The sequence below is a fragment of the Macaca thibetana genome, chromosome 2, assembly GCF_024542745.1.
Source record: "Macaca thibetana thibetana isolate TM-01 chromosome 2, ASM2454274v1, whole genome shotgun sequence".
Lineage (NCBI taxonomy): Eukaryota > Metazoa > Chordata > Mammalia > Primates > Cercopithecidae > Macaca > Macaca thibetana.
Genome location: NC_065579.1, coordinates 87844498 through 87867576, shown reverse-complemented (window position 1 = coordinate 87867576; position 23079 = coordinate 87844498). Strand labels below are relative to the sequence as shown.

The 23079-nt window shown below is 45.8% G+C and overlaps 3 protein-coding genes across 10 annotated transcripts in view; 2 read left to right on the top strand and 1 right to left on the bottom strand.

Moving 5' to 3' along the window:
* The window catches only part of PARL (presenilin associated rhomboid like), a 231691-nt gene that overhangs the window by 93712 nt on the left and 114900 nt on the right, over positions 1 to 23079 (top strand). The window lies entirely within an intron of this gene.
* Positions 1 to 23079, bottom strand: part of ABCF3 (ATP binding cassette subfamily F member 3) — a 291373-nt gene that overhangs the window by 221782 nt on the left and 46512 nt on the right. The gene's annotated exons all lie outside the window — the stretch shown is intronic.
* The window catches only part of ABCC5 (ATP binding cassette subfamily C member 5), a 95832-nt gene that overhangs the window by 43531 nt on the left and 29222 nt on the right, over positions 1 to 23079 (top strand). For all 8 annotated transcript variants that reach the window (XR_007723435.1, XM_050780171.1, XM_050780167.1 and 5 more), the window contains 12 exons: positions 1914 to 2270; positions 5845 to 5916; positions 8061 to 8185; positions 8305 to 8377; positions 9944 to 10147; positions 11850 to 11993; positions 13675 to 13777; positions 18825 to 19009; positions 20093 to 20239; positions 20525 to 20654; positions 22282 to 22435; positions 22526 to 22654. Coding sequence is in view for 7 of the 8 variants with exons in the window: in XM_050780171.1 (XP_050636128.1) it covers positions 1914 to 2270; positions 5845 to 5916; positions 8061 to 8185; positions 8305 to 8377; positions 9944 to 10147; positions 11850 to 11993; positions 13675 to 13777; positions 18825 to 19009; positions 20093 to 20239; positions 20525 to 20654; positions 22282 to 22435; positions 22526 to 22654 (1823 nt within the window). In the remaining variant the exon portion in view is untranslated. The remainder of the gene's footprint in view (positions 1 to 1913; positions 2271 to 5844; positions 5917 to 8060; positions 8186 to 8304; positions 8378 to 9943; positions 10148 to 11849; positions 11994 to 13674; positions 13778 to 18824; positions 19010 to 20092; positions 20240 to 20524; positions 20655 to 22281; positions 22436 to 22525; positions 22655 to 23079) is intronic.

Here is a 23079-nt window from a genome sequence, read left to right as displayed (position 1 = left end):
ATCTAAGATTCTGTTGTTCTGACAGGTGCAAATTCAAGTAGATACAAGTTCAAGTATGGGGAGGCCCTTGTCTGCCTCTTAGCACATCAGGACAGAGTGACCTGAAGCCAAAACTCTCCTGGTAGGAGGGGGAGGGTAAGGTTGCGGGGAGTAGGAAGGAAACATGGGGCTGGAGCTGTGAAAACCAGTAGTTACTGGCATGTTTCTTAATAGTTCATTGAGGCCTAAAAGACCTTTGTCCTTTGAATAACTCTTTAGGGGAGAGAAATGATGGAAATTCTGTTGTCATGTGGTTTTACTCTGTGAAGGTGATCAAAATGTTTGGCATGTTACTCTTAGCTCAGTCTCTCAGGCAGGCTTTGAACAAATGAAACCAGCAGCCGTTTCAGCAAGCAGGGGCTACACCTAAGGTTATTCAAGAGTGAAGATTATCTCAGAAGTTTAGAATCATGACACTGCGGGGAAGACAGGGTCAGGGATGAATTGGAGATGGGGGCTTAAGGGAGAGCTTAGAAGTTTAGAATCCAAGAGAGAAAGGGTTTGTTCTTGGGGAGAGGGATTATGTATGATATTTTATAGCACCTGCAAAATTTAAGATAGCTGCGGGGTTCTCAGTAATTAAGCAGAGTCCTGACCCTAAAAGCTATCTTTTCTCTAAAGATTTTGTAATGTTTAAAATTTTTTAAAATTAAGATAAATATGTTTTAAATCATACTGTGAATCCAACTGGTATAGCAATCTGTAGAGAAGATCACTGGCTTAAGACAATTGTTAGAAGTGAATTCGAAGTCTTATGGGAACATCCTGGGCTGCGATATATTATGATCAGTGTTTTACATCTTAATTTCAGAAACATTTCCCTCTTCAAGAATTCATTCTTCAGCCGGGTGCAGTGGCTCACACCTGTAATCCCAGCACTTCGGGAGGCTGAGGCAGGCAGATCACTTGAGTCCAGGAGCTCAAGACCAGCCTGGCCAACATGGCGAAACCCCATCTCTACAAAAAAATACAAAAATTAGCCGGCATGGTGGCGCATGCCTGTAATTTCAGCTACTTGGGAGGCTGAGGCATGAGAATCTCTTGAACCTGGGAGGTGGAGGTTGCAGTGAGTCGAGATTGTGCCACTGCACTCCTGTCTGGGCAACAGAGCAAGACTCCGTCTCAAAAAAAAAAAAAAAAAAAATTGTTTCTTTTAATGTAACTCAGGGGTCTCTGGGAATGAGTGGGAGGAAAGTGTCTTGTTCTCTTCCCAAGGGATGTTTCTCAGGGAGATACCCTTCACTTCCATGCAAGCCCGTTCATTTGGTTGTTAAACTCTCAAGTTCCAAGGCAAGGCTTTGAAGACATGAGAGTTTCTTGGCAAGAAGATGTTCTCTGTGGTAGATGAAACTTTTAGATACTGTTTTCTGACGGTAGCAATGTAAGCCTGTGACAGTCTGTACTCCTAGATACGTGCAGCGCTGTGAGTGTGGGAAGTGGGCAGGCTTTGGGATTCTGCAGGAGGGGTCTGGAAGGAAAACACATAGTGAGCATCTGTACTGGAGATCAGCATGCCCTTTGCTTTTCCTACCTGCTTTTTACTACTCCTTAGAACAAGGGGCTACATGCCAGTCAGTTAAATGTCATTAGGTCCGCGTTAGGCTGGCTGAGGGGGAGAGGCAGTTTAGCATGTAATTTGTCATGTAGAATACTGGGTCATTGACAAGGCCCCTGGACCTCTTGAGGTTGCCCCACACTCCCGTGACCCCTTGATGGGCCTGAGACTGGCTGCACTAATGAGCTACCTTTTGCCCTTCAGCTTCCTTCCACTGTATAGCCTGATGTGTTTTGCTACGTGAGTGTGCGCCCTAGGCTTGTCTCCCTGGTCTTGATCCAGTGTCTCATCTTTGCACCTCTCTCACAACTCCTATCAGAGTTTGTTTCTAATGGAAGAGGTTCACATGATAAAGAACAAACCAGCCAGTCCTCACATCAAGATAGAGATGAAAAATGCCACCTTGGCATGGGACTCCTCCCACTCCAGTATCCAGAACTCGCCCAAGCTGACCCCCAAAATGAAAAAAGACAAGAGGGCTTCCAGGGGCAAGAAAGAGAAGGTGAGGCAGCTGCAGCGCACTGAGCATCAGGCGGTGCTGGCAGAGCAGAAAGGTCACCTCCTCCTGGACAGTGACGAGCGGCCCAGTCCTGAGGAGGAAGAAGGCAAGCACATCCACCTGGGCCACCTGCGCTTACAGAGGACGCTGCACAGCATCGACCTGGAGATCCAAGAGGTAAGCGGCCCGCCCCCTGCCTCCCCACCCGCACCCCGCCACCCCCTGCTGATCTGCCACCAATAGGCGGCTGCTGTTCCTTTTCTCAAAGTGCTTTGTGGCTAGGAGTGATTTTGAACTAAAGAGCAAATTAGACCAGCTCTAACTCTGAAAAAAACCAATTAAGCATTTTGCAGCAGAATTGAATAACAACTGATCTTATGAGGTGATAGTTTTATAAGCAAGGAAATGAAACATTCAAGAGGATTTTCCAGGATTTTCCCCTAAAGAGGATTCAGTTTTAGTTGTATGTGAGCTGTGACAGCTATTTCTGATTGTTACCACTCTGTGAGGGTCCTTGTGCAGGAGGCTGTGCATCATACCTGGCGCGTCATAGGTAGTCTCAGGGCTACTGTGACAACAATCGTGTTGTAATTATTTATTCTTAATATAAGTTAAGGATTGTTACGGTAGATGATGTCACAGCCCAGGTAGCATAAGATTAGTCTCAGAGGGCCTCCTATAGGGAATGGTGGAACAGAGATGCCAGGTTCAAGGCTTTTAAAATATAGACTATGTATTTCGGAACCAGCACCATGTTCACAGGTCTGTGTCATTAGAGGGCCCCAGATGTGTGTCTATTCATTCATTCAACAGCCATTTTATGAGTATCAAATTCCATGCCAGATGCTGTGGTAGGGCTGGGCATAGAGCTACAAAAACCCAAACAGACAAAAATCCCGTCCTTCGTGGAGTTTACATTCTAGCAGGCACAGACAGGTCGTGAGCAAATAAAATATATTACATATCAGATGGTGATAAGGGCTATGACAGAAGGGGACAGAGGCTGGGCATGGTGGCTCATGCCTGTAATCTCAGCACTTTGGGAGGTCAAGGTGGGCAGATCGCTTCAGCCCAGGAGTTCAAGACCAGCCTGGCCAACATGTTGAAACCCTGTCTCTACAAAAAATAGAAAAATTAGCCGGCTGTACGCCTATAGTCCCAGCTACCTGGGAGGCTGAGGCAGGAGAATTGCTTGAGCCCAGGAGGTGTAGGTTACAGTAAGCTGAGATCGTGACAGAGTGAGAGACTCAGTGAGACTCAGAGTGAGTCTCAAAAAAAAAAAAAAAAAAAAAATGGTGGGCAGGGAGAGAGTGTGCTGGGGCAGGGAGCAGGTGTGGTTACGACTTGAATAGCTGCCTGAGGGAAGGCGTCATTTAAAAAGTAGTATTTGGGCAAAGATCAAAGGAGATGAGGGAGAGAGCTACCTGGGTATGGGGTGGGTGGGTAAGAACATTCCAGGCCAAAGGAACAGAAACACAGAGACCGCAAGTGGTGAGTGTGCCTGTTATTGGAGTGGAATGAGCGTGGGAGAGAGTAGTGGATGCCAAGGGCAGAGGTGGTGCCTGCCAGAGCCTCTGGTGAGACTTCGACTTTACTCCAAGTGGGAAGAGGAGCCTTTGGAGGATTCACAGCAGAATGACATGATCAGACTTATGTATGAAGAGGATCATTCTGGTTGCTGCAGGGGGAGACAAGGAAGCAAGGAGAACAGTCAAGGCTCTGTTACCACAGTAACCAGGAGAAAGATGAGGATGTCTTAGATCAAGGTTGCTGGTGGGAGGTGGTAAGAAATGTTTGTCCATGTAACTGGAAGTAGGGAGGAGGAGGTTTGAATGCAGTGTTTATCAAAATCAGCAACTGACCAGAGGCATGGTAAGCCGATCCAGAACTAGACTGAGAAGAGAACAAAAAGCTTCCAGCTTTTGAAAACTACGAGCAAGAAGGGAAGACAGTCTTTAGCGACACCACTTGAAACTATTAGTGTCATTGAAGGGCATGCAAGTCAGTTTTTTTACGTCAGTTAACTCTTTTTTTTTTTTGAGATGGAGTCTGCCTCTGTCGCCCAGGCTAGAGTGCAGTAGCATGATCTCGCCTCACTGCAACCTCTGCCTCCCGGGTTTAAGTGATTCTCCTGCCTCAGCCTCCCGAGTAGCTGGGATTGTAGGCATGTGCCACTGTGCCTGGTTAATTTTTGTATTTTTAGTAGAGACAGGGTTTCACCATGTTGGCCAGGCTTGTCTCGAACTCCTGACCTCAGGTAGTCCGCCTGCCTCAACCTTTCAAAGTGCAGGGATTACAGGCGTGAGCCACTGCACCTGGCCTTACTTCAATTAATGCCTAACAGGCTTTTTATTTAGTAACTATTAGCTTGATTATTGAGGCAGCTCTAATACATTGCTAATCAGCTCTATTAGAAAATGATTCCACACGTGCAGCTAAAATGTATTCTTTTACTTTGTACGTTGACCCTCATTCTGCCCTTCAGAGCTCACAGACACATGGGAGACCTTTAGCCATTTGAAGAGAAATCCCTTAATTCTCCCTGGGCCTTCTTTTTAGGGAAGGGAAGGGGAGGTGATGTTTGCCAAGTGTCTTCTGTGCACCAGGCATTTTTCTCATTTTTGGTGTCTCATTTAGTCTTCATTTAGTCATCAGAATAGCATTTTTCTCACGTAAACCTAACTGGCCTGAGCAGAGGTTGAACCTGTAAGTTGACCTCCTTGTTGCCACCAGGCAGTAAACCATTCAGTACTCCTGGACCATGTCAAAAACTATTTGTTCAACTATCAGACACTGTACTTAGTTTTACAAGGATACTGCCTTTCCTCAAGGTGCTCAGAGTCCAAAGAAGGAGACAGACACAGTATTAGGTTAAGTCACGGGGCCTAGATCACACAGTTAGCAAGTGCTGGTGAAATTGGGATTCAGATAAAGACCCATCTGCCTCCAGAATCCATGCTCCGTCCATACCACCACTCTCCCTTCCTTCCTGGGGATGCTTGAACCAGCACAGGGCTGTAAACAAGTGACCCTTTTGAAGTCATCTGTCTGTCCCTTGAAAACTTTCAACGCGACTTTGAGAACTCGGTGTCTTGCCTAAGGATACTCATTTAGTCATAGACTTGGTTTTCTACTTTTGTGTGGGATTGATGATATAAATAGTCCTCAGATTTTTGGAAATGTTTTGCAGAAAAATGGAAGCAACAGTGTCCATGGTTTTTATTGAAAATACACGATGTATACACCTTAGAGAAAAATCATAATAAAATGATTTTTTAAGAGTCCTGCCCTCTCTTCTGGAAAACAACAAAAACAAGTAAATAAAGAATATGGGTGGCCAGGTGCGGTGGCTCATGCCTGTAATCCCAGCACTTTGGGAGGCCAAGGCGGGCGGATCATTTGAGGCCAGGAGTTTGAGACCAGCCTGGCCCGGAATGCGAGAATGATGGTGGGCTACCGGAATGTGAGAATGATGGTGGGCTACCGGAATGTGAGAATGATGGTGGGATACTGGAGTGGGTGGCGTGTTTACTTTCCCCAAAGGGCTTCCATTCCTGTTATCTCAGGTGTCTCCGCAGAAACCCATGAGATAGGCAGCTAATGAGTGAGAAAACAGGTAAGTGGCCTGCTGAGTTATCAGGGTGACAGTTTTATATGCGTAGACTACAGTTAATGTGTTTTTTCCTCAAGTCCTTCGAGATGAGTGGTTAGTAGTATCTCAATGACCCTCCTCTCTGTGTACCTTGTCCAGGGGAAACTGGTTGGAATCTGCGGCAGTGTAGGAAGTGGAAAAACCTCTCTCATTTCAGCCATTTTAGGCCAGGTAAGATTTTTGTTATTGTCCTTTTCTGCTTCTTTGTCTGATTCGCAAGAGTCTCAGGAAAAAATGAACAAATTTCCTGAAGAGAGTCAGGAAAGGTGGAAACAAATGAACCCTCAGCCTGCATTGTACTCCCCCAATTCCCCCCAGTTCCACCCCTTCACAGCCTTCTGCCTGGAAGGAGGCTTGGTGGGCGCCTGATGGATGACTGACTGTTGCCTCAGCTGGAGCCGTTTGGTTTCATGCCTTCTTTCATTCAGCGTGTATCTGTTGAATGCCACAGGTACGCCTGTGTGTTGAAAATGGCAGAGATAAGAGATGAACAGACACCCTACACTGCAGTGCTGCCAACAGAGTTAACCTATAAAGAAGCAGGGCTGACAGCACTCCCAGCCTGTCAGACAGGACTGTCAGGGTTTGATCTAGAAGCAAAGCCCCTCTGTTTTCTGCCTAATCCCTGAAAGAGTCATGCCCTTGGGGAGTTCATGGTCCAGTGGGGAGCAAGGCCTTGAGGACACACAAGCACATCTCCAGGCAGGGAGTGAACAGCACGCAGGGCCCAGCACACGGTGGCCAGTACTGAGAGTGAGGGACAGGATGGGGCTGGAGTCATGCCGCTGAGACCCACTATCATTGCTGTGTTTTAGAACCAAATAATCCAGACCAGAAAAAACAAACAGACAAAAAAACAAGGCGCCCACATGCTTTTAAACTAGAATTAAATTAACTTGACTTAGATGGTTGAGATGAGCGTAAACTTACGATTATCTCTACATCCTGACGGATATGCTTTTGTAGTCTCGTGCTTTCTTGTCTTGTTTGGCATCAGCTGTCACAGTTGGTGAGTTGTGGTCCTCCTTGAGGGTGGTGGGGCCTGGGGCCGTCTGAGTTCAGATCATGGCGGGCAGGGCCGCACCTTCTGCTTTATGACACTCTCCAGTGGTGGGGCCCAGCCTTTGGTCTTTTAAAAAGCACCAAACTTCCTAGGTGATTTCTGATGACCAACCAGATTTGGAGGGCCAGTGAGGAAAGACAGAGATGGTGGGAGGGGGAGCAGGAAAGAAAAGGTCAATTCGTAAGTGCTGCTCTGCCATCTACCAATGTGCTCCGTTTTCCAGGGTTGATTAGGCAGTGGTTAGGTTGAAAACCAAGTCAGGCTTTGCTTCTGGACAAATCCTGGCAGCCCTGTCTCTGGCAGGGAAACGGGTTGTGCTGGTCAGCCCTACTTTAACTGTAGTTTACCTCCATTGATAGTGCTGCAGTGTGGGGTGTTTGTGCAGCAGTCGGAAGTGCCAGCTTTCCACAGTAGACCCTCTGAGGGCTTCTGAACCCTTTGAAGTGCACATCAGAGTGCTACCAGTTTGTGGTGTACGTAGGTACACCTGTGTGTGTACACGCTGTGTGAGGGTGTTTGAGAAGACCAGCTTATATGAACAAGTACTGCACAGGCTGGTTAGTGAAACTTTGCTTCAAAGCTGTAGCATCCCTAAACCAAGACAAATGTCTACTATCAGTCTCAAACGAAAGAAATCATGGAAGAGGGTAAAATGGATAAGTCAATTCATATCAACCATTGCAACTGAACACAAAATTCAAAGCACATGGCTCATCACTGCTTGTGGGCAGGGAGGGTCCATCATTGGTAAATGGACACTGTGTAAATATTATAAATACTAGGTGATGTCTAACCTGGACTTTTTTTTCCTCTTGGTCCTCATTTCATAGAAGCAACTGGTCTAGCCAGCATCCTAGATAATTGCCGTGGATGAGTTGGCCTACCCCCATGTTGAGGCAGGGATTAGCTGGAAACCCCTACAGCATCCTCTCCAGGAGAATTCTGCAAGAGCCTCTTGCTTGTGCTTTTCCTAATTTAAACAGTTTGCACACAGCAAATGGCTGCAGAGGGAAGTGTTTGCTCCTTCAAGTTACGGGTTATGCTGGGCTCCCGTCACACATAAACAAGGAGAACTTTGATTTTTTTTTGCTTCTGTAGCTCTCTTTGGAATAAAGGTGGGATCTGGATTTGGGTCCAAAAAGCATCCAGGGAAATTACCAGAGCTAGATTCCACTGTGGAAGGTGGGAGTTCTGTTGGCATGGGGTGATGGTTTTGAGTTATGATGTCATTGGATGATGTCTCTCTCCCTAGATGACACTTCTAGAGGGCAGCATTGCCATCAGTGGAACCTTCGCTTATGTGGCCCAGCAGGCCTGGATCCTCAACGCTACTCTGAGAGACAACATCCTGTTTGGGAAGGAATATGATGAAGAAAGGCAAGGAATGTTTGGCTTCTGTCATGCTTTCCATCTTGGCCATGTGAGATGCAAGGCAGCCCTAGTCAGCAGGCTCTGCTCCCACCGTGTCCCTGACGCTGTCTCTTTGTGTCCTCCAGGTACAATTCTGTGCTGAACAGCTGCTGCCTGAGGCCTGACCTGGCCATTCTTCCTAGCAGCGACCTGACAGAGGTACAGGCCTTCTGCCCCTGACCAGGCATTTAGCAGAGTGGCGGAGCTGGGCCAGAGCTGCTCCTGGGAGTGCATCTGAAGTACTTGGGAGAAGAGCCTCACAGGGGGTTAGGCTGTCATTAGGCCTTTGTGTTAGGAAAGCATCTGTTAGGGCAGGGATGTTAACACTGCTTGTTTTAAGGTTGTAAGCATTTTCTATGTCTTGGGGATTTTAAACAAAATCCCATTGTTGACACAGAGTTGTTTTTTACTCTATCCAGATATTTTTAAAACTACAAGTAAGCATGTGCATGTTGAGCTTCTTCCTTAAACTTGATTTTGTCAATCTCCTTAACTCAGATAGTTTGTAGAGAGCCCTTTTCTATTAGAAAGAGCCCTTAGAACAAATCCACATTTCTTTGGGTCTCTGTCCTGCAGCAGTTTCCAGAGGCGTGTCTTTGGAACTAATTTGTGCTCTTCAGTGTTAAAACTTGTCTCCCATGAATTGCCCTGAAGGTCTCTGGGATTGGCACCTTTATTTAGCTGACTTCAGTTAAATCCTTCAAACCAGATTTGGTGAATGGTTTAATTACTTTAGAGATCCTTAAATCCATGTCCCCAGATCAGCAGCATCAGCATCAGCATCACCTGGGAACTTGTTAGAAACACAAATTCTTAGGCTGTTCTCCAGACCTACTGAATCAGAAACTCTAGGGGTGGAGCGCAAAGGTCTGTTTTAACAAACCCTGCAGGTAATTCTGATGCAACGTCCAGTTTGAAAACCTCTGAATTAATTGAATATTTGACAACTGATTCATTCATTTGATCATTTAGTAACATTTATTAGGTGCTTATTATGAGCCAGTGACATGTGCAGACACTGTTTGGCACTAAGAATTTAAAGGAATAAGACAATAATCTGCATGTAAAGAAGTGTATAGTTAAGAGGATGAGATACCCAAACAAACAGGCACAAAATAATCTGTTGGAAAAGAGCCCCATCTCTTTGGGGTACTAGCGGGAAGGAGGTTAGGGGAGATTTCAGAGGAGATGATGCCAGAACTGAGCAGACAAAGTAGAGGCAAGCACATGACATTGTCGTGTTCATAATATACACATAATTTCAAATGGCTTAGGTCCCAGGATGTGGAAGGGGGATTGTGCACTGGAGGCTGAGAATTGCTGGGGAACTGGGTGGCAAAGGGTCTGGTTTGTATGCCATGTTTGGATAGTCGGGGTTTATCCTTTGGGGCTCTTGAAGAATTTTAAGCAGGGGTGGGAGATGGTCAGCTTTGTGTTCTGGAAAGCTCTTCCTGCCATGTGGAGAATGGATTGGAGGGGGGGCATCCGGGTGGAGTGGCAAGACCAGATGTAAGATTGATTGGTACCCAGATGGCAGTGGTAGAGGAACAGGCATCTGGGCCAACTCCCCCCTTCCTGGAAGGATCAGCGTGGCAGTTCATCTGCGGGGAATTGAGAGAAGGAGCTGGTCTGGGTGGGAAAGAAGAGAAGTGACTGGGTGACCCCTACGCGCTGTTCTGGACTGACTTGCGCTGGAGGCTTCACCACACTTCTGGGCTCTTGTAGATTGGAGAGCGAGGAGCCAACCTGAGCGGTGGGCAGCGCCAGAGGATCAGCCTTGCCCGGGCCTTGTATAGTGACAGGAGCATCTACATCCTGGACGACCCCCTCAGTGCCTTAGATGCCCATGTGGGCAACCACATCTTCAATAGTGCTATCCGGAAACATCTCAAGTCCAAGACAGTTCTGTTTGTTACCCACCAGTTACAGGTATGGTGCTTTCTTCCCTCGGCTGCCTACCTGACTTTGGGAAATCAGAAACAGGGAGGTAGGTTTGCTCCAGGTATCCTTGTGTTATAACTAGAAATTCCTGGAATCAAGGTTTCATTTTCTTGGCAAATTAGCCCCCTGTACCAATAAAGCTCACTGTACCAGTGTAACAGATGGCCATCTAAATCAGAGATCCTTGGAGCATATCAGCTTCTGCATATAGATCAGCAAGCAAAAGGGCTGAGAGGAGCGGGCCAAAAATGGAGTTTGGGTATAAGATAGTTTGGAAAGCATTGTGTTAACATCTCTATGCAAGTGGGAACTGTTTTGGGAAAACAAGCTTTTCTCCCTCTGTCATTCCATGATAAGTAGCCACTTTGGAGAGCAGCTCAAAGATGTTGCCATCTGGTTCACATATGTTGTCACTTTTGGGGGACAAACCCTCCATTCTGCCAAAGAAAGTCATAATTTTGTGTATTTGTGAGTGCAGTGAAAGGGTGTAAATTTAATGCAGGGCTCATGTGGCTCCATCAGCAGATTCATGTGAAAAACTGGAGGAACTCGGCCAGGCGTGGTGGCTCACGCCTGTAATTCCTGCACTTTGGAAGGCCAAGGCTGGCGGATCACCTGAGGTCAGGAGTTCAAGACCAACTGGTGAAACCCCATCTCTACTAAAAATACAAAAATTATCCCGGCGTGGTGGCACATGCCTGCAATCCCAGCTACTCAGGAAGCCGAGGCAGGAGAATCCCTTGAACCCAGGAGGTGGAGGTTATAGTGAGCTGAGATTGTACCATTGTACTCCAGCCTGGGCAACAAGAGTGAGACTCCATCTCAAAAAAAAAAAAGAAAAAGAAAAACTGGAGAAACTGCTCCTTATACTATGTCACGAGGCACAATACACTAAAGTGGGGTTCTCAGTGTTGGCACCACTGACATTTTGGACCAGATAGTCCATTGTTGTGCGGGGCTGCTTTGTGCACCCCTGGCCTCTAGCCGCTAGATACCAGTACAGACGGTCGCTGGCTTATAGTTCAACTTACAGTTTTTTGACTTTATGATGGTTCCCATATAACCATTCTGTTTTTCACTTTCAGTGTAGTATTAAAAAAAATTACATGAGATATTGAACACTTTATTATAAAATAGGCTTTGTGTTAGATGATTTTGCCCAACTCTAAGCTAATGTAAGAGTTCTGAGCATGTTTAAGGTAGGCTAGGCTAAGCTCTGATATTTTCAATTTACGTTGGGTTTATCAGGATGTAAGCCCATCGTAAATTGAGGAGCATCTGTGTACCTCTCCCCCCAGTTGTGACAACCAAAAATGTCTCCAGCTGGGCACGGTGGCTCAGACCTGTAATCCCAGCACTTTGGGAGGCCGAGATGGGTGGATTACCTGCATGGCAAAATGCCGTCTCTACTAAAAATACAAAAACTTAGGCAGGCATGGTGGTGCGTGCCGAGGCAGGAGAATCGCTTGAACCTAGGAGGCAGAGGTTGCAGTGAATGGAGATTGCGCCACTGCGCTCCAGCCTGAGGTACAGAGCAAGACTCTGTCTCAAAAAAAAACGTCTTGAGATACTGCCAAATGTCTTCTGGGAGGTTAACTCGCCTCCTGTAGAGAACTACTGAACTAAGGTATGGATGTTTGAATGTATTTGCACAAATAGCGTATTGTATTGTCTCTGCCTTTGCCTTCAGTACCTGGTTGATTGTGACGAAGTGATCTTCATGAAAGAGGGTTGTATTACGGAAAGAGGCACCCATGAGGAACTGATGAATTTAAATGGTGACTATGCTACCATTTTTAATAACCTGTTGCTGGGAGATACACCGCCAGTTGAGGTAAGATCTGATGGTGTTTACGTGTGTCCCGTTCTCTCGCTGCAAGGGAAACACAGCCGGAGTGAGTGATGGAGAGATCTCAGCTGAATCCAGTGTCTGTGTCTTATTGGCAGGGCCTCTGTTTTCTGGTGAACAGATTGCTGTGCCTTAGTTCACATACTGATTCTGCTCTAGGAGAGCAGGATTGTAGGGCTGGTGAGTTGAGGTCTTCTGTCACTAAGAACTTATTAATATGACAATGGCAGGGAGAAGGATATGGGCTCAGTGAGGGCAGAGAAGATGTGTGCTGCTGTTCAGTCACAGTTTCATAAGCTCCATCCCCCTGATTGAAGCATTATGAAGCTCTTTTTAAATAAACAAGTGAATAAAGTGCCAAGGTGGGGAAATTAAATATTGCGTACATTTAAAAGCACTCAGATTGGGCGCTGTGACTCTTGCCTATAATCCCAGCATTTTTGGAGGCTGAGGTGGACAGATTGCTTGAGCCCACGAATTTGACACCAGCTTGAGCAATGCACATGGAGAAACCCTGTCTTTACAAAAAAAAAAATACAAAAATTAGCTGGGCGTGATGGCGGGCACCTGTAATCCCAGCTACTTGGGAGGGTGAGGCAGGAGAATCACTTGAACCCAGGAGGCGGAGGTTGCAGTGAGCTGAGACTGCTCAGAGAGCGATCCCATCTCAAGAAAAAAAAAAAAAAAAAAAAAAACATAAGAGAAACTTGGAAAGGGGAGCACTAAGTAGTTTCTGTTGTCTCAGGTAGAACCTGAGGCTGTTTATTGAGTCCCTGTGTGCCCTGTTACAGGCAGTTCTCAGGGGTAGGGCCTGTGTAGGTTGTCACCATGTGAGAGACATCATCTCTGTCCTTGAGGGACTCACAGTGTTCTAGGGAAGACCAATGTGTTTATGCTCTTACAAGCACTTACAGATGTGGCTTAGAACACCATATCACATGTATAGCACTAATGGAGTGCTAACGGCAAATGGGAGGGTGAGCTTTCCCGGGAGTGTTGCCTCATGAAGAATGGAAGACTTGAATCTCTCTGAATGGGGACAACTGTGACTGTGATTGGGAGAAGGGGAGGGGCATTCCAAGTGGAGGAACAAGTGTGGACAAAGGTAGAGAAATGGGATATTGCAATGTGGTGTAAAGAATGGTGTGAAGTCCAGTGTGGCTTGAGAGTAGGGGCCGTGGACACCAGTGAGATGGGAGAGGAGCTTGCAGGATTAGGGTAGGGCCAGAATATGGAGGTCCTACAGAACCAGACGGAAAAGCTTATGTTTGTCGTGTGGTAGCGGTGGGAAATGATCAGATCTATAGATTTGATTTAGTGATGTGGGGGCTCAGAGATAGTAGGAATAGAAATGACCCCACCCCTAAGACCCCGCCCCTAATACTTTGAACAACTTGGAATGGACAAGAACAGAATATAAAAGTTACTGTGTTTGGAGTTTAGTGGCTGGGGAGAGCAAATGTCAGTGGACTAAATTTTAAATCTTAAAAATTTAAGAAGATGAGGAAGTACAAGAAATGAGTATAGGTGACCCTTTTAAAAAGTTGGATGTATCTTTCTTCAGTAATAGCAGCTTGATTGATGATTTCCTAATGTGTATCCTGTGGACATTCATCTGGATGGCTAACGTGACTGGAGACTTTTTTTTTTTTTTTAATATTATTAGATCAACTCAAAAAAGGAAACCAGTGGTTCACAGAAGAAGTCACAAGACAAGGGTCCTAAAACAGGATCAGTAAAGAAGGAGAAAGCAGTAAAGCCAGAGGAAGGTAATGGCTTTTTTGAAATTTTTAGATTTGTCATCAAAGTTTATCAGAAATTACTTGTGTGGTAAGTAATCCATGATGTTTGATAGCAGTATGTGTACAATAGAAATACCTGGTCTTACATTTCTGGAAAACAAAGTTCTTATATAATACTGGGAGACCACGAGGCACCTTCTGTTTGCTTAAACAGACCAGGGCAGTAAGAGTCACCTTCAGACCCATGCCTTCTCCTCCTGTGCAGGATGGGGTCAGGTTTAGGTAATTAGAACTGAGTCATCCTGAGTAAGGAAAAATCGAATGGTGGGTACAGGTTCACCATTCCATCCAGTGATTCACCTCTGCTCATGGAAAGTCCCAACCAGAGCAGAGGTGTTCTGGCTCTAAGAATACCCGTGTCCTCAGAAGTGCCCGTGTTAGGACAGTAGACTCATCACCTTGTCCTGACAATATAGCACCAGGATTATGAGTAAGAGTGACAGAGAGGGGTTTTTCCTACTTGGCGTTTCCTGTCCAGAGCCCTTGATCCTGCTTCTTAAGCCCTTTATGTTATCAACAATAACAAATCTTGAGAGTTAAGGGAAGCTATTTGCAATAATGTGGGCATTTTCACCTTTGAATTTTAAGTTGCATGTCAATTTAAATGCACACACACTATATATGTGTGTGTGTGTGTGTGTGTGTGTGTGTGTTTTTACTGTAGAGATGTAGATATGTGTGGTCTTGTTTTAATCTCTCTGTTACTTCACCTCCTCACCTCACTGTTTTGAATCCAGGGACTTTCTTGGGTTTGCCATTGCTTTGGAGACAGGGCCTGTTGCCACTTCCTTATCCTTAAAACTGCAGGAGGTCAGGCATAGGTGGCTTACACCTGTAGTCCCAGTACTTTGGGAGGCTGAGGTGGGAAGATTGCTTGGGCCCAGGAGTTCAGGACCAGCCTGGACAACATGGCGAGCCCCACTTCTCTACAAAAAATATAAAAATTAGCCAAGCGTAGTGGTGCATACCTGTAGTCCCACCTACTTGGGAGGCCAAGATGAGCCACTGCACTCCAGCGTGGGGGCCAGGTGAGATCCTGACGAAAAAAAAAAAAGGAAACTGCAGGAGATATTTGGTATCGGGAGTTGATCATTTTGACTTACTGCCTCTTTTATTTCTTTTTTTTTAAAGGTATGGGATTTTGAATTCAGATGTGGTTTATGATACCTTATTGACACACCCCAAAAAACAAACAGCACAGAAGGCTGAGACATTTGTTAGTTTTTACCATAGGCAGTAAAAATCAGAATATCATTAGCAAACATTTGTTCTTCTCTACATAGTCACTAACCTGGCTACTCACAACTCTTAAAGTGCTCGAGGCATGTGTGAGGGAGGCTTATTCCAAGATTTGTAAACACTATTTGGGTAAAGAGGGAAAAGCCGGATACTATGCTTAGTACCTGGGTGAGAGGATCGTTAGTAACCCAGACCTCAGCATCACGCAATATGCACACAGATCTGCATGTAACAGATGTAACATACACACAGATCTGCATGTAACAGATGTGATATACACACAGATCTGCATGAAACTGATGTGATATACACGTGGATCTGCATGTAACCGATGTGATTTACACACGAATCTGCATGTAACCGATGTGATATACACACAGATCTGCATGTAACTGATGTGATATACACACGGATCTGCATGTAACAGATGTGATATACACACAGATCTGCATGTAACAAATGTGACACACGGATCTGCATGAAACCGATGTGATTTACACACGGATCTGCATGTAACTGGTGTGATATACACACGGATCTGCATGTAACAGATGTGATATAAACACAGATCTGCATGTAACAAATGTGATACATGGATCTGCATGAAACCGATGTGATTTACACACGGATCTGCATGAAACCGATGTGATTTACACACGGATCTGCATGAAACCGATGTGATTTACACATGGATCTGCATGAAACCGATGTGATTTGCACACGGATCTGCATGTAATGTGATATGCACATGGATCTGCATGTAACAGATGTGATACACACACGGATCTGCATGAAACTGATTTGATATACACATGGATCTGCATGTAACAGATGTGATATACACACGGATCTGCATGTAACAAATGTGATATACACATGGATCTGCATGAAACTTATGTGATATACACACGGATCTGCATGTAACGTGATATACACACGGATCTGCATGCAACAGATGTGATATACACACGGATCTGCATGTAACGTGATACGCACACGGATCTGCATGTAACGTGATATGCACACGAATCTGCATGTAACAGATGTGATATACACACGGATCTGCATGTAACTGATGTGATATACACACGGATCTGCATGTAACTGATGTGATATACACACGGATCTGCATGTAACTGATGTGATATACACACGGATCTGCATGTAACGTGATATGTACACGGATCTGTATGTAACAAATGTGATACACGGATCTGCATGAAACCGATGTGATTTACACGCGGGTCTGCATGTAACAGATGTGATTTACACACGGATCAGCATGTAACTGATTTGATATACACACAGATCTGTATGTAACCGATGTGATATACACATGGATCTGCATGTAACAGATGTGATATACCCACGGATCTGCATGTAACAGTTCTGCAGATGTACTCCCTAAATCTAAAATGAAAGTTCAAAAACAAAACAGAGAAAAGCTTACTGTATAGCTGTTTCTCTTGCAAATGAAAAATTAAATTCTGTGCCCTGTAACTAACTGAATAAACTCTCCTCTAGGCCAACGGTACCCAATGGAACCTGAAAATCTGTTCAGACCATGAAGGGAAGACAATGTTGGATGTGCCTTATTATACTCCCCTGCCTTTAGAGTTCAGGCACACAACTGACCAACATTAACATTTATACAGAGATCCTAAGACTGACAGAACAGTCTCTTTGTAGCTATAAGATACCTAATTCCAACCTGACTCTGTTAAAATAATAGAGCATCACATGACAGATAGCAGGGCCCTGGAAGAAATGCATATTTTGAAATGTCCCTGTAAAGCTGTCTGTTGAAGGGGAAATTCTGCATTCTGTAGAGAATCTCTTTCCTTTACTAGGTCTCTCCAGAGGGTCTGACACCTTTGATAGGAGACATTCACATCTATTCTCCCTGAAGTCTGCTACTGGGAGGCTTCATCTACATGACAAGAGCCTTGGCGTCCACACCCTGTCCCCCACCACTCCCTGACTTACTTACCTCAAGCTAATTTCAACTCTTTAGGCCGAGCTTAGCCCTTTCAACCAATTGCCAATCAGAAAAAAATCTTTGAATTAACCTTTGACCTGTAAGCTGCACCTCCCTGCCCCATGTTGCCCCACCTTTCTGGATCAAACCAATGATTACCCCACTTACATTGATTGATGTCTCATGTCTCCCTAAAATATAAAACCAAGTTGTAATCCAGCTGCCTTGGGCCTGTTCTCAGGACCTTCTGAGGCTGCTTCACTGGTCATGATCCTTAACCTTGGCAAAACTAGCTCTTAAATTGATTGAGACCCGTCTCAAGATACTTGGCTGGTTTACACTCTGTATTCTCATATTAGCGTCAGGAATCTGACTGCGCCAGGGAAATCCTCAGGAATATATTTGAACCTTTTCTGTCCTCCAGCAGCCAGCCAGTTACTATGTCCTACTGAATTTACTCTCAAAACTCCATCCCACAACCCTAGTTCAGGCCTTTATCATCTCGTATATACAGTGTTACAGCTGCCTCCTTTTAAACTTGTCTTCCACACTGTCAGCTGCGAGATCTAGTTAAAAACATGAGACCAGCTGGGTGCGGTGGCTCACTCCTATAATCCCAGCACTTTGGGTGGCTGAGGCAGGTGGATCGCCTGAGGTCAGGAGTTCGAGACCAGCCTAGCCAACATGGTGAAACCCTGTCTCTACTAAAAATACAAAAATTAGCCAGGCGTGGTGGCAGGCACCTGTAATCCCAGCTACTTGGGAGGCTGAGGCAGGAGAATTGCTTGAACCTGGGAAGGTGGAGGTTTCAGTGAGCCAAGATCACGCCACTGCACTCCAGCCTGGGTGACAGAGTGAGACTCCATCTCAAAAAAACAAAAACAAAAACAAAAAACCGAAAAAACAAAAACCATGAGACCAACCAACTTTTCTGCATGGAGTCTTTCAGTAACCTTCCATTTTCAAAGCTACATTTTCTAATCTTTTTCCTGATAGGGCACACATAGAAAAGGCTCTTTGTGTGGAACACGGGAGGCATGAAAGAGGCTGCTCGCTCCCAGAGTCAGCTGCTCTGGCAATATCGGCCATCCCAGGTCCATCCTAGCCCAACGGAAGTCAGACAAACCTGTCACCCTTTCTCTTGAGAAGTTCTTTGTGGGGCCAAAATTCAAAGCCTTCTGTGACCACAGCCTGCTTAGTCGGCCTCATCTCTTGCCACTCTTTAAGTACACATCTGTTCCAGCTGTGCCGAATCACTGTGGTTGTGTGTTTTGCTACCCCTGTGCCTGTGCTCATGTTGTTCTCTCTGCCTGCTATCTCTCCTCTCCCCACCTGGTCACCTGTGGGTTACCTTTTGAGAAGCAATACAGAAAGTATTACCTGAAACGTGTCTGCCAACCACCCCCACCTAAGCCAAATAGGTCAAGTATACCTCCCAGGGTTTCCCATGCTGCCCTGCATATAGCTCTTATCATCACATTGAGCACATTTTACTATAATTATGTGATTATTGATCTGCCTATCCTACCAGTCTGTGGTAGGTTCCTCAGCCATGTCCCTAGGGGTGGGGACCTGGTCTTCATCCTCTTTGCTGCTCCTGGACTTCATCCTGGGCCTGGTTCATGGTAGGTGCTCAGTAAATGTTAAATAGATGAATGAATGCTTCTGACAAAGAGGAAATTGAATCTAGAGCCCTGTGAAGCTGCAGGCTCTCCGATTCTGCTGCTCTGCAGGTGACTTAGTTTTGTGGAAATAGTTCTTCCCTTCTGAGTCCATGTTTCTTTTTTCCTTACCTAGGACAGCTCGTGCAGCTGGAAGAGAAAGGGCAGGGTTCAGTGCCCTGGTCAGTATATGGTGTCTACATCCAGGCTGCTGGAGGCCCCTTGGCATTCCTGGTTATTATGGCCCTTTTCATGCTGAATGTAGGCAGCACTGCCTTCAGCACCTGGTGGCTGAGTTACTGGATCAAGCAAGGAAGTGGGGTAAGGTTACTCATAAATGGGAAAGTTCTGTGTCTAAGAATGTGGCTATTTCTCCCTATTCCTTGGCTATTCTTAGGGAAACTGTTCTAGTTTTCACTTAAAAGCCATGAAGAGAGATTTTTCCAGGATGAAAAGATGAGTCCCTAATGTAGCCTCACCATAAAGAAAAAAACCCTGACCAACCCACAGGGCAGTAGGGCATGTCAGTAGGACACCTGCAGGCTATCTGCTCTCATCCATTAGATATTAGTCCATTTTTGCACTGCCATAAAGAAATACCCAAGAGTGGGTAATTGATAAAGGAAAGAGGGTTAATTGACTCACAGTTCCACATAACTGGGGAGGCCCCAGGAAACTTACAATCATGGTGGAAGGCAAAGGAGAAGCAGGCACCTTCTTCACAAGGTGGCAGGAGAGAGAGAAGAGAGCATGTGTGTGCAGGAGGACATCTTAAACACTTCTAAAACCGTCAGGTCTCGTGAGAACTCACTGTCACGACGAGAACAGCATGGGGAAACCACCCCATGATCCAGTCACCTCCCACCAGGTCCCTTCCTCAACACCTGGGGATTACAATTCAAGATGAGCTTTGGGTGGTGACACAAAGCCTAACCATATCACATTAGAATGGTGAGAAAGAGGGCTAGGTGTGGTGGCTCATGCCTGTAATCCCAGCACTTTGGGAGGCCGAGGCAGGCGGATCACTTGGGGCTAGGAGTTCGAGACAAGCATGGCCAACATGGCAAACCCCCGTCTGTACTAAAAATACAAAAATTAGCTGGGCATGGTGGTGTACACCTGTAATCCCAGGTACTTGGGAGGCTGAGGCACGAGAATTGCTTAAACTTAGGAGGCAGAGGGTGCAGTGAGCCATGATTGCGCCTCTGCACTCCAGCCTGGGTGACAGAGCGAGACACTGTCTCAAAAAAAAAAAAAAAAAGATAAAGAGGTGGACAAAGCCATGGCCAGGTCTCAGGGTCATTATCCTGTACCCTGCCCTGCCCTTGAGCTGAGAATGGCGCTGAGCAGGGGCTCTTGGCAGTCTTTAGGAGTCTTGCCTCATAGAGCTTTGGCTCCAAACAGAACACCACTGTGACTCGAGGGAATGAGACCTCGGTGAGTGACAGCATGAAGGACAATCCTCGTATGCAGTACTATGCCAGCATCTACGCCCTCTCCATGGCAGTCATGCTGATCCTGAAAGCCATTCGAGGAGTTGTCTTTGTCAAGGTACGCAGTGGTGGGTGGTGTCTGCCCTCCTCCCTGGTGACCTGTGGTCAGGCTTCGGTGTGGCATCCCTCAATTCATGCTGAGTAGGGGAGCTCCCTTAAGCAGGATGGCCCTGGCTGAGATGACTCATATTCCGTTAGCCTTTGCCTTTTCTCACTTGCCACCTGTCCCTCCTGACCCCTCGCGCCTCCCCGCTTTGGGAGAGGATGTGCTGTGGAGCGGTTCTCTGGACCAGTAGGAACAGAGCTGTCCTGGGCCCTGACCACTCTGTGCTCTGCTCCTCAGGGCACACTGCGAGCTTCCTCCCGGCTGCATGATGAGCTTTTCCGAAGGATCCTTCGAAGCCCTATGAAGTTTTTTGACACAACCCCCACAGGGAGGATTCTCAACAGGTTTTCCAAAGACATGGATGAAGGTATTTCTCACTGAGCCTTTTTTTTAATGCTCTGGAGCTCACTGTGCTTCCAGCCTTCTAGATGATTCTCCAAATGTGCAGATCTGTCTGTCTGTAGATCCTGAGAGCACGGTAGCTGCTGGTGTTTTCACCAGGAACATTGCATCTGCGTTTTCTGTCTTGTTTGACCTGAAAACAAATTCAATGGTTTGAGTTAGCAGAAAGGCTTTGGACAGACGCATCTGAGATTCTGAAACACACACAGATGTTAAAGCAATGCATTGGTTTCTGGATGTCTACAACCTGGCAGGTTTTCTGGCTGTTGTATGGGCTGTGCCTGCACCAGAACTGAAATACTGTACCCTCACAGTTCAGAGTAACAGTAAAGCCCCTGACATTGATGGAGGGCTTCCTGTGCAGCAAGCAGCGTGCTCAGTGTTTTATGCATGTTATCTTAATCCCTGCAGCAGCCCTGTCTAGTGGGTGTTGTTTCACTCCTTGAATACATGAGAAAGCTGCTATCTGGAAAGGTCAAGGAACTGGCCCAAGATCTACAGCTATTGAGTAACAAAGCTGGAAATTGAGCCCAGATCTTTTGACCCCAAAGCTAATGTTTTTAATTGCTGCACTATAGCTGCCTTCATAGAAGGAGTGTGTTTCAGGCATTGATAGGCCATTGTAAACCCATGGCCAGAGGTAACAAGGAATCAGAACTATCCCTGATATTCGAACTGATGCATAACATGTTCCCATTTCTGCTAAACACACATATGCGTGCTCACACATGAATGGAAAAAAGAAAAAAAGTAAATAATAGCAGCATATCTGGGATTTGCATGAAAATACTTCAGCCAAAAGAAAAAAGGGGGTGTGGTGGGGAGATAGCCAAAAAGAGATCAAAGTTGATTAACTGTTGAAGGGTCTGTGCTCTTCCTTTAACTTTTGTGTATCTTTAAAAATTTTGCGGCCGGGCGCGGTGGCTCAAGCCTGTAATCCCAGCACTTTGGGAGGCCGAGGCGGGCGGATCACAAGGTCAGGAGATCGAGACCACAGTGAAACCCCGTCTCTACTAAAAAAATACAAAAAATTAGCCGGGCGCGGTGGCGGGCGCCTGTAGTCCCAGCTACTCAGGAGGCTGAGGCAGGAGAATGGCGGGAACCCGGGAGGCGGAGCTTGCAGTGAGCCGAGATCGCGCCACTGCACTCCAGCCTGGGCAACAGCGTGAGACTCCATCTCAAAAAAAAAAAAAAAAAAAAAAAATTTTGCAAGACAAAAAATGTCTTAAATGTTAATGGCAGTTCATTGGTATTGGTAAGAATATAGTTTTTGTTTTCTTCTTCACATATTTATATTCCAAATTTTTAAAACAAGCATATGTTACTTTGTAAAGGGGGAAAATGTTTAAAGCCATGGGGCAGGAAGCGAACCAAGAAAAAGGAGTGGAGTAAGAGGATTTTCTTGAGACCAAAAAAAAAAAAAAAAAAAAAAAATCAGAGCATCCAGGTTTCTAAATTTTTCTTTGATCAGACTGTTTAAAGACAACACAAACTTCAGATAGAGATTTTGTGGAACCTCTTTTTGTTTTTTTCCATTTTCAGTTCCATTTTTCCAAACTGTCTGACACTTGCTGCTTTATTGGTTTCTGCAGTTGATGTGCGGCTGCCGTTCCAGGCTGAGATGTTCATCCAGAACGTTATCCTGGTGTTCTTCTGCGTGGGAATGATCGCAGGAGTCTTCCCGTGGTTCCTTGTGGCAGTGGGGCCCCTCGTCATCCTCTTTTCAGTCCTGCACATTGTCTCCAGGTAAATAGGAAGCATTCATGTCTGCTGGGGTCACGGAGAAGCCTGAGTTGCTGGGCAGCTGCTGTGACACAGAGCTCATTCTCTCTCCAGGGTCCTGATTCGGGAGCTAAAGCGTCTGGACAATATCACGCAGTCACCTTTCCTCTCCCACATCACGTCCAGCATACAGGGCCTTGCCACCATCCACGCCTACAATAAAGGGCAGGAGTTTCTGCACAGGTTTGTCCTGATGGGGGCTAGAGGCCTCAAAAGGGAGTCAGCATCCCAGCATTTGATACATGTCTGGGAGGCTCTTCAAGGCCAGAGATGGGGATTATAAAGCTCATTACCAAGGGTATTCATGATTTAATGGAATAATCTCTTATTAAAATCCAATTGTTTGGTGGGATTCCTTTCTGAGCTAGTGAGAAAACGAAAATACAGATTTGGGCCGCGTGTGGTATCACGTGCCTATAGTCAGCTACTCAGGAGGCTGACGCTGGAGGATGGCTTGAGCCCAGGTGTTCAAGTCCAGCCTGGGCAATATAGTGGACCCCATCCCAAAACAAAATACAAAGAAAAAACCCCACAGATTAGGAGTCTATTGGCCTTTGGTCCTGAAAAGCTATATTTCATAGAGTTTTGCTTTTTCTTTTAAGTAGTAA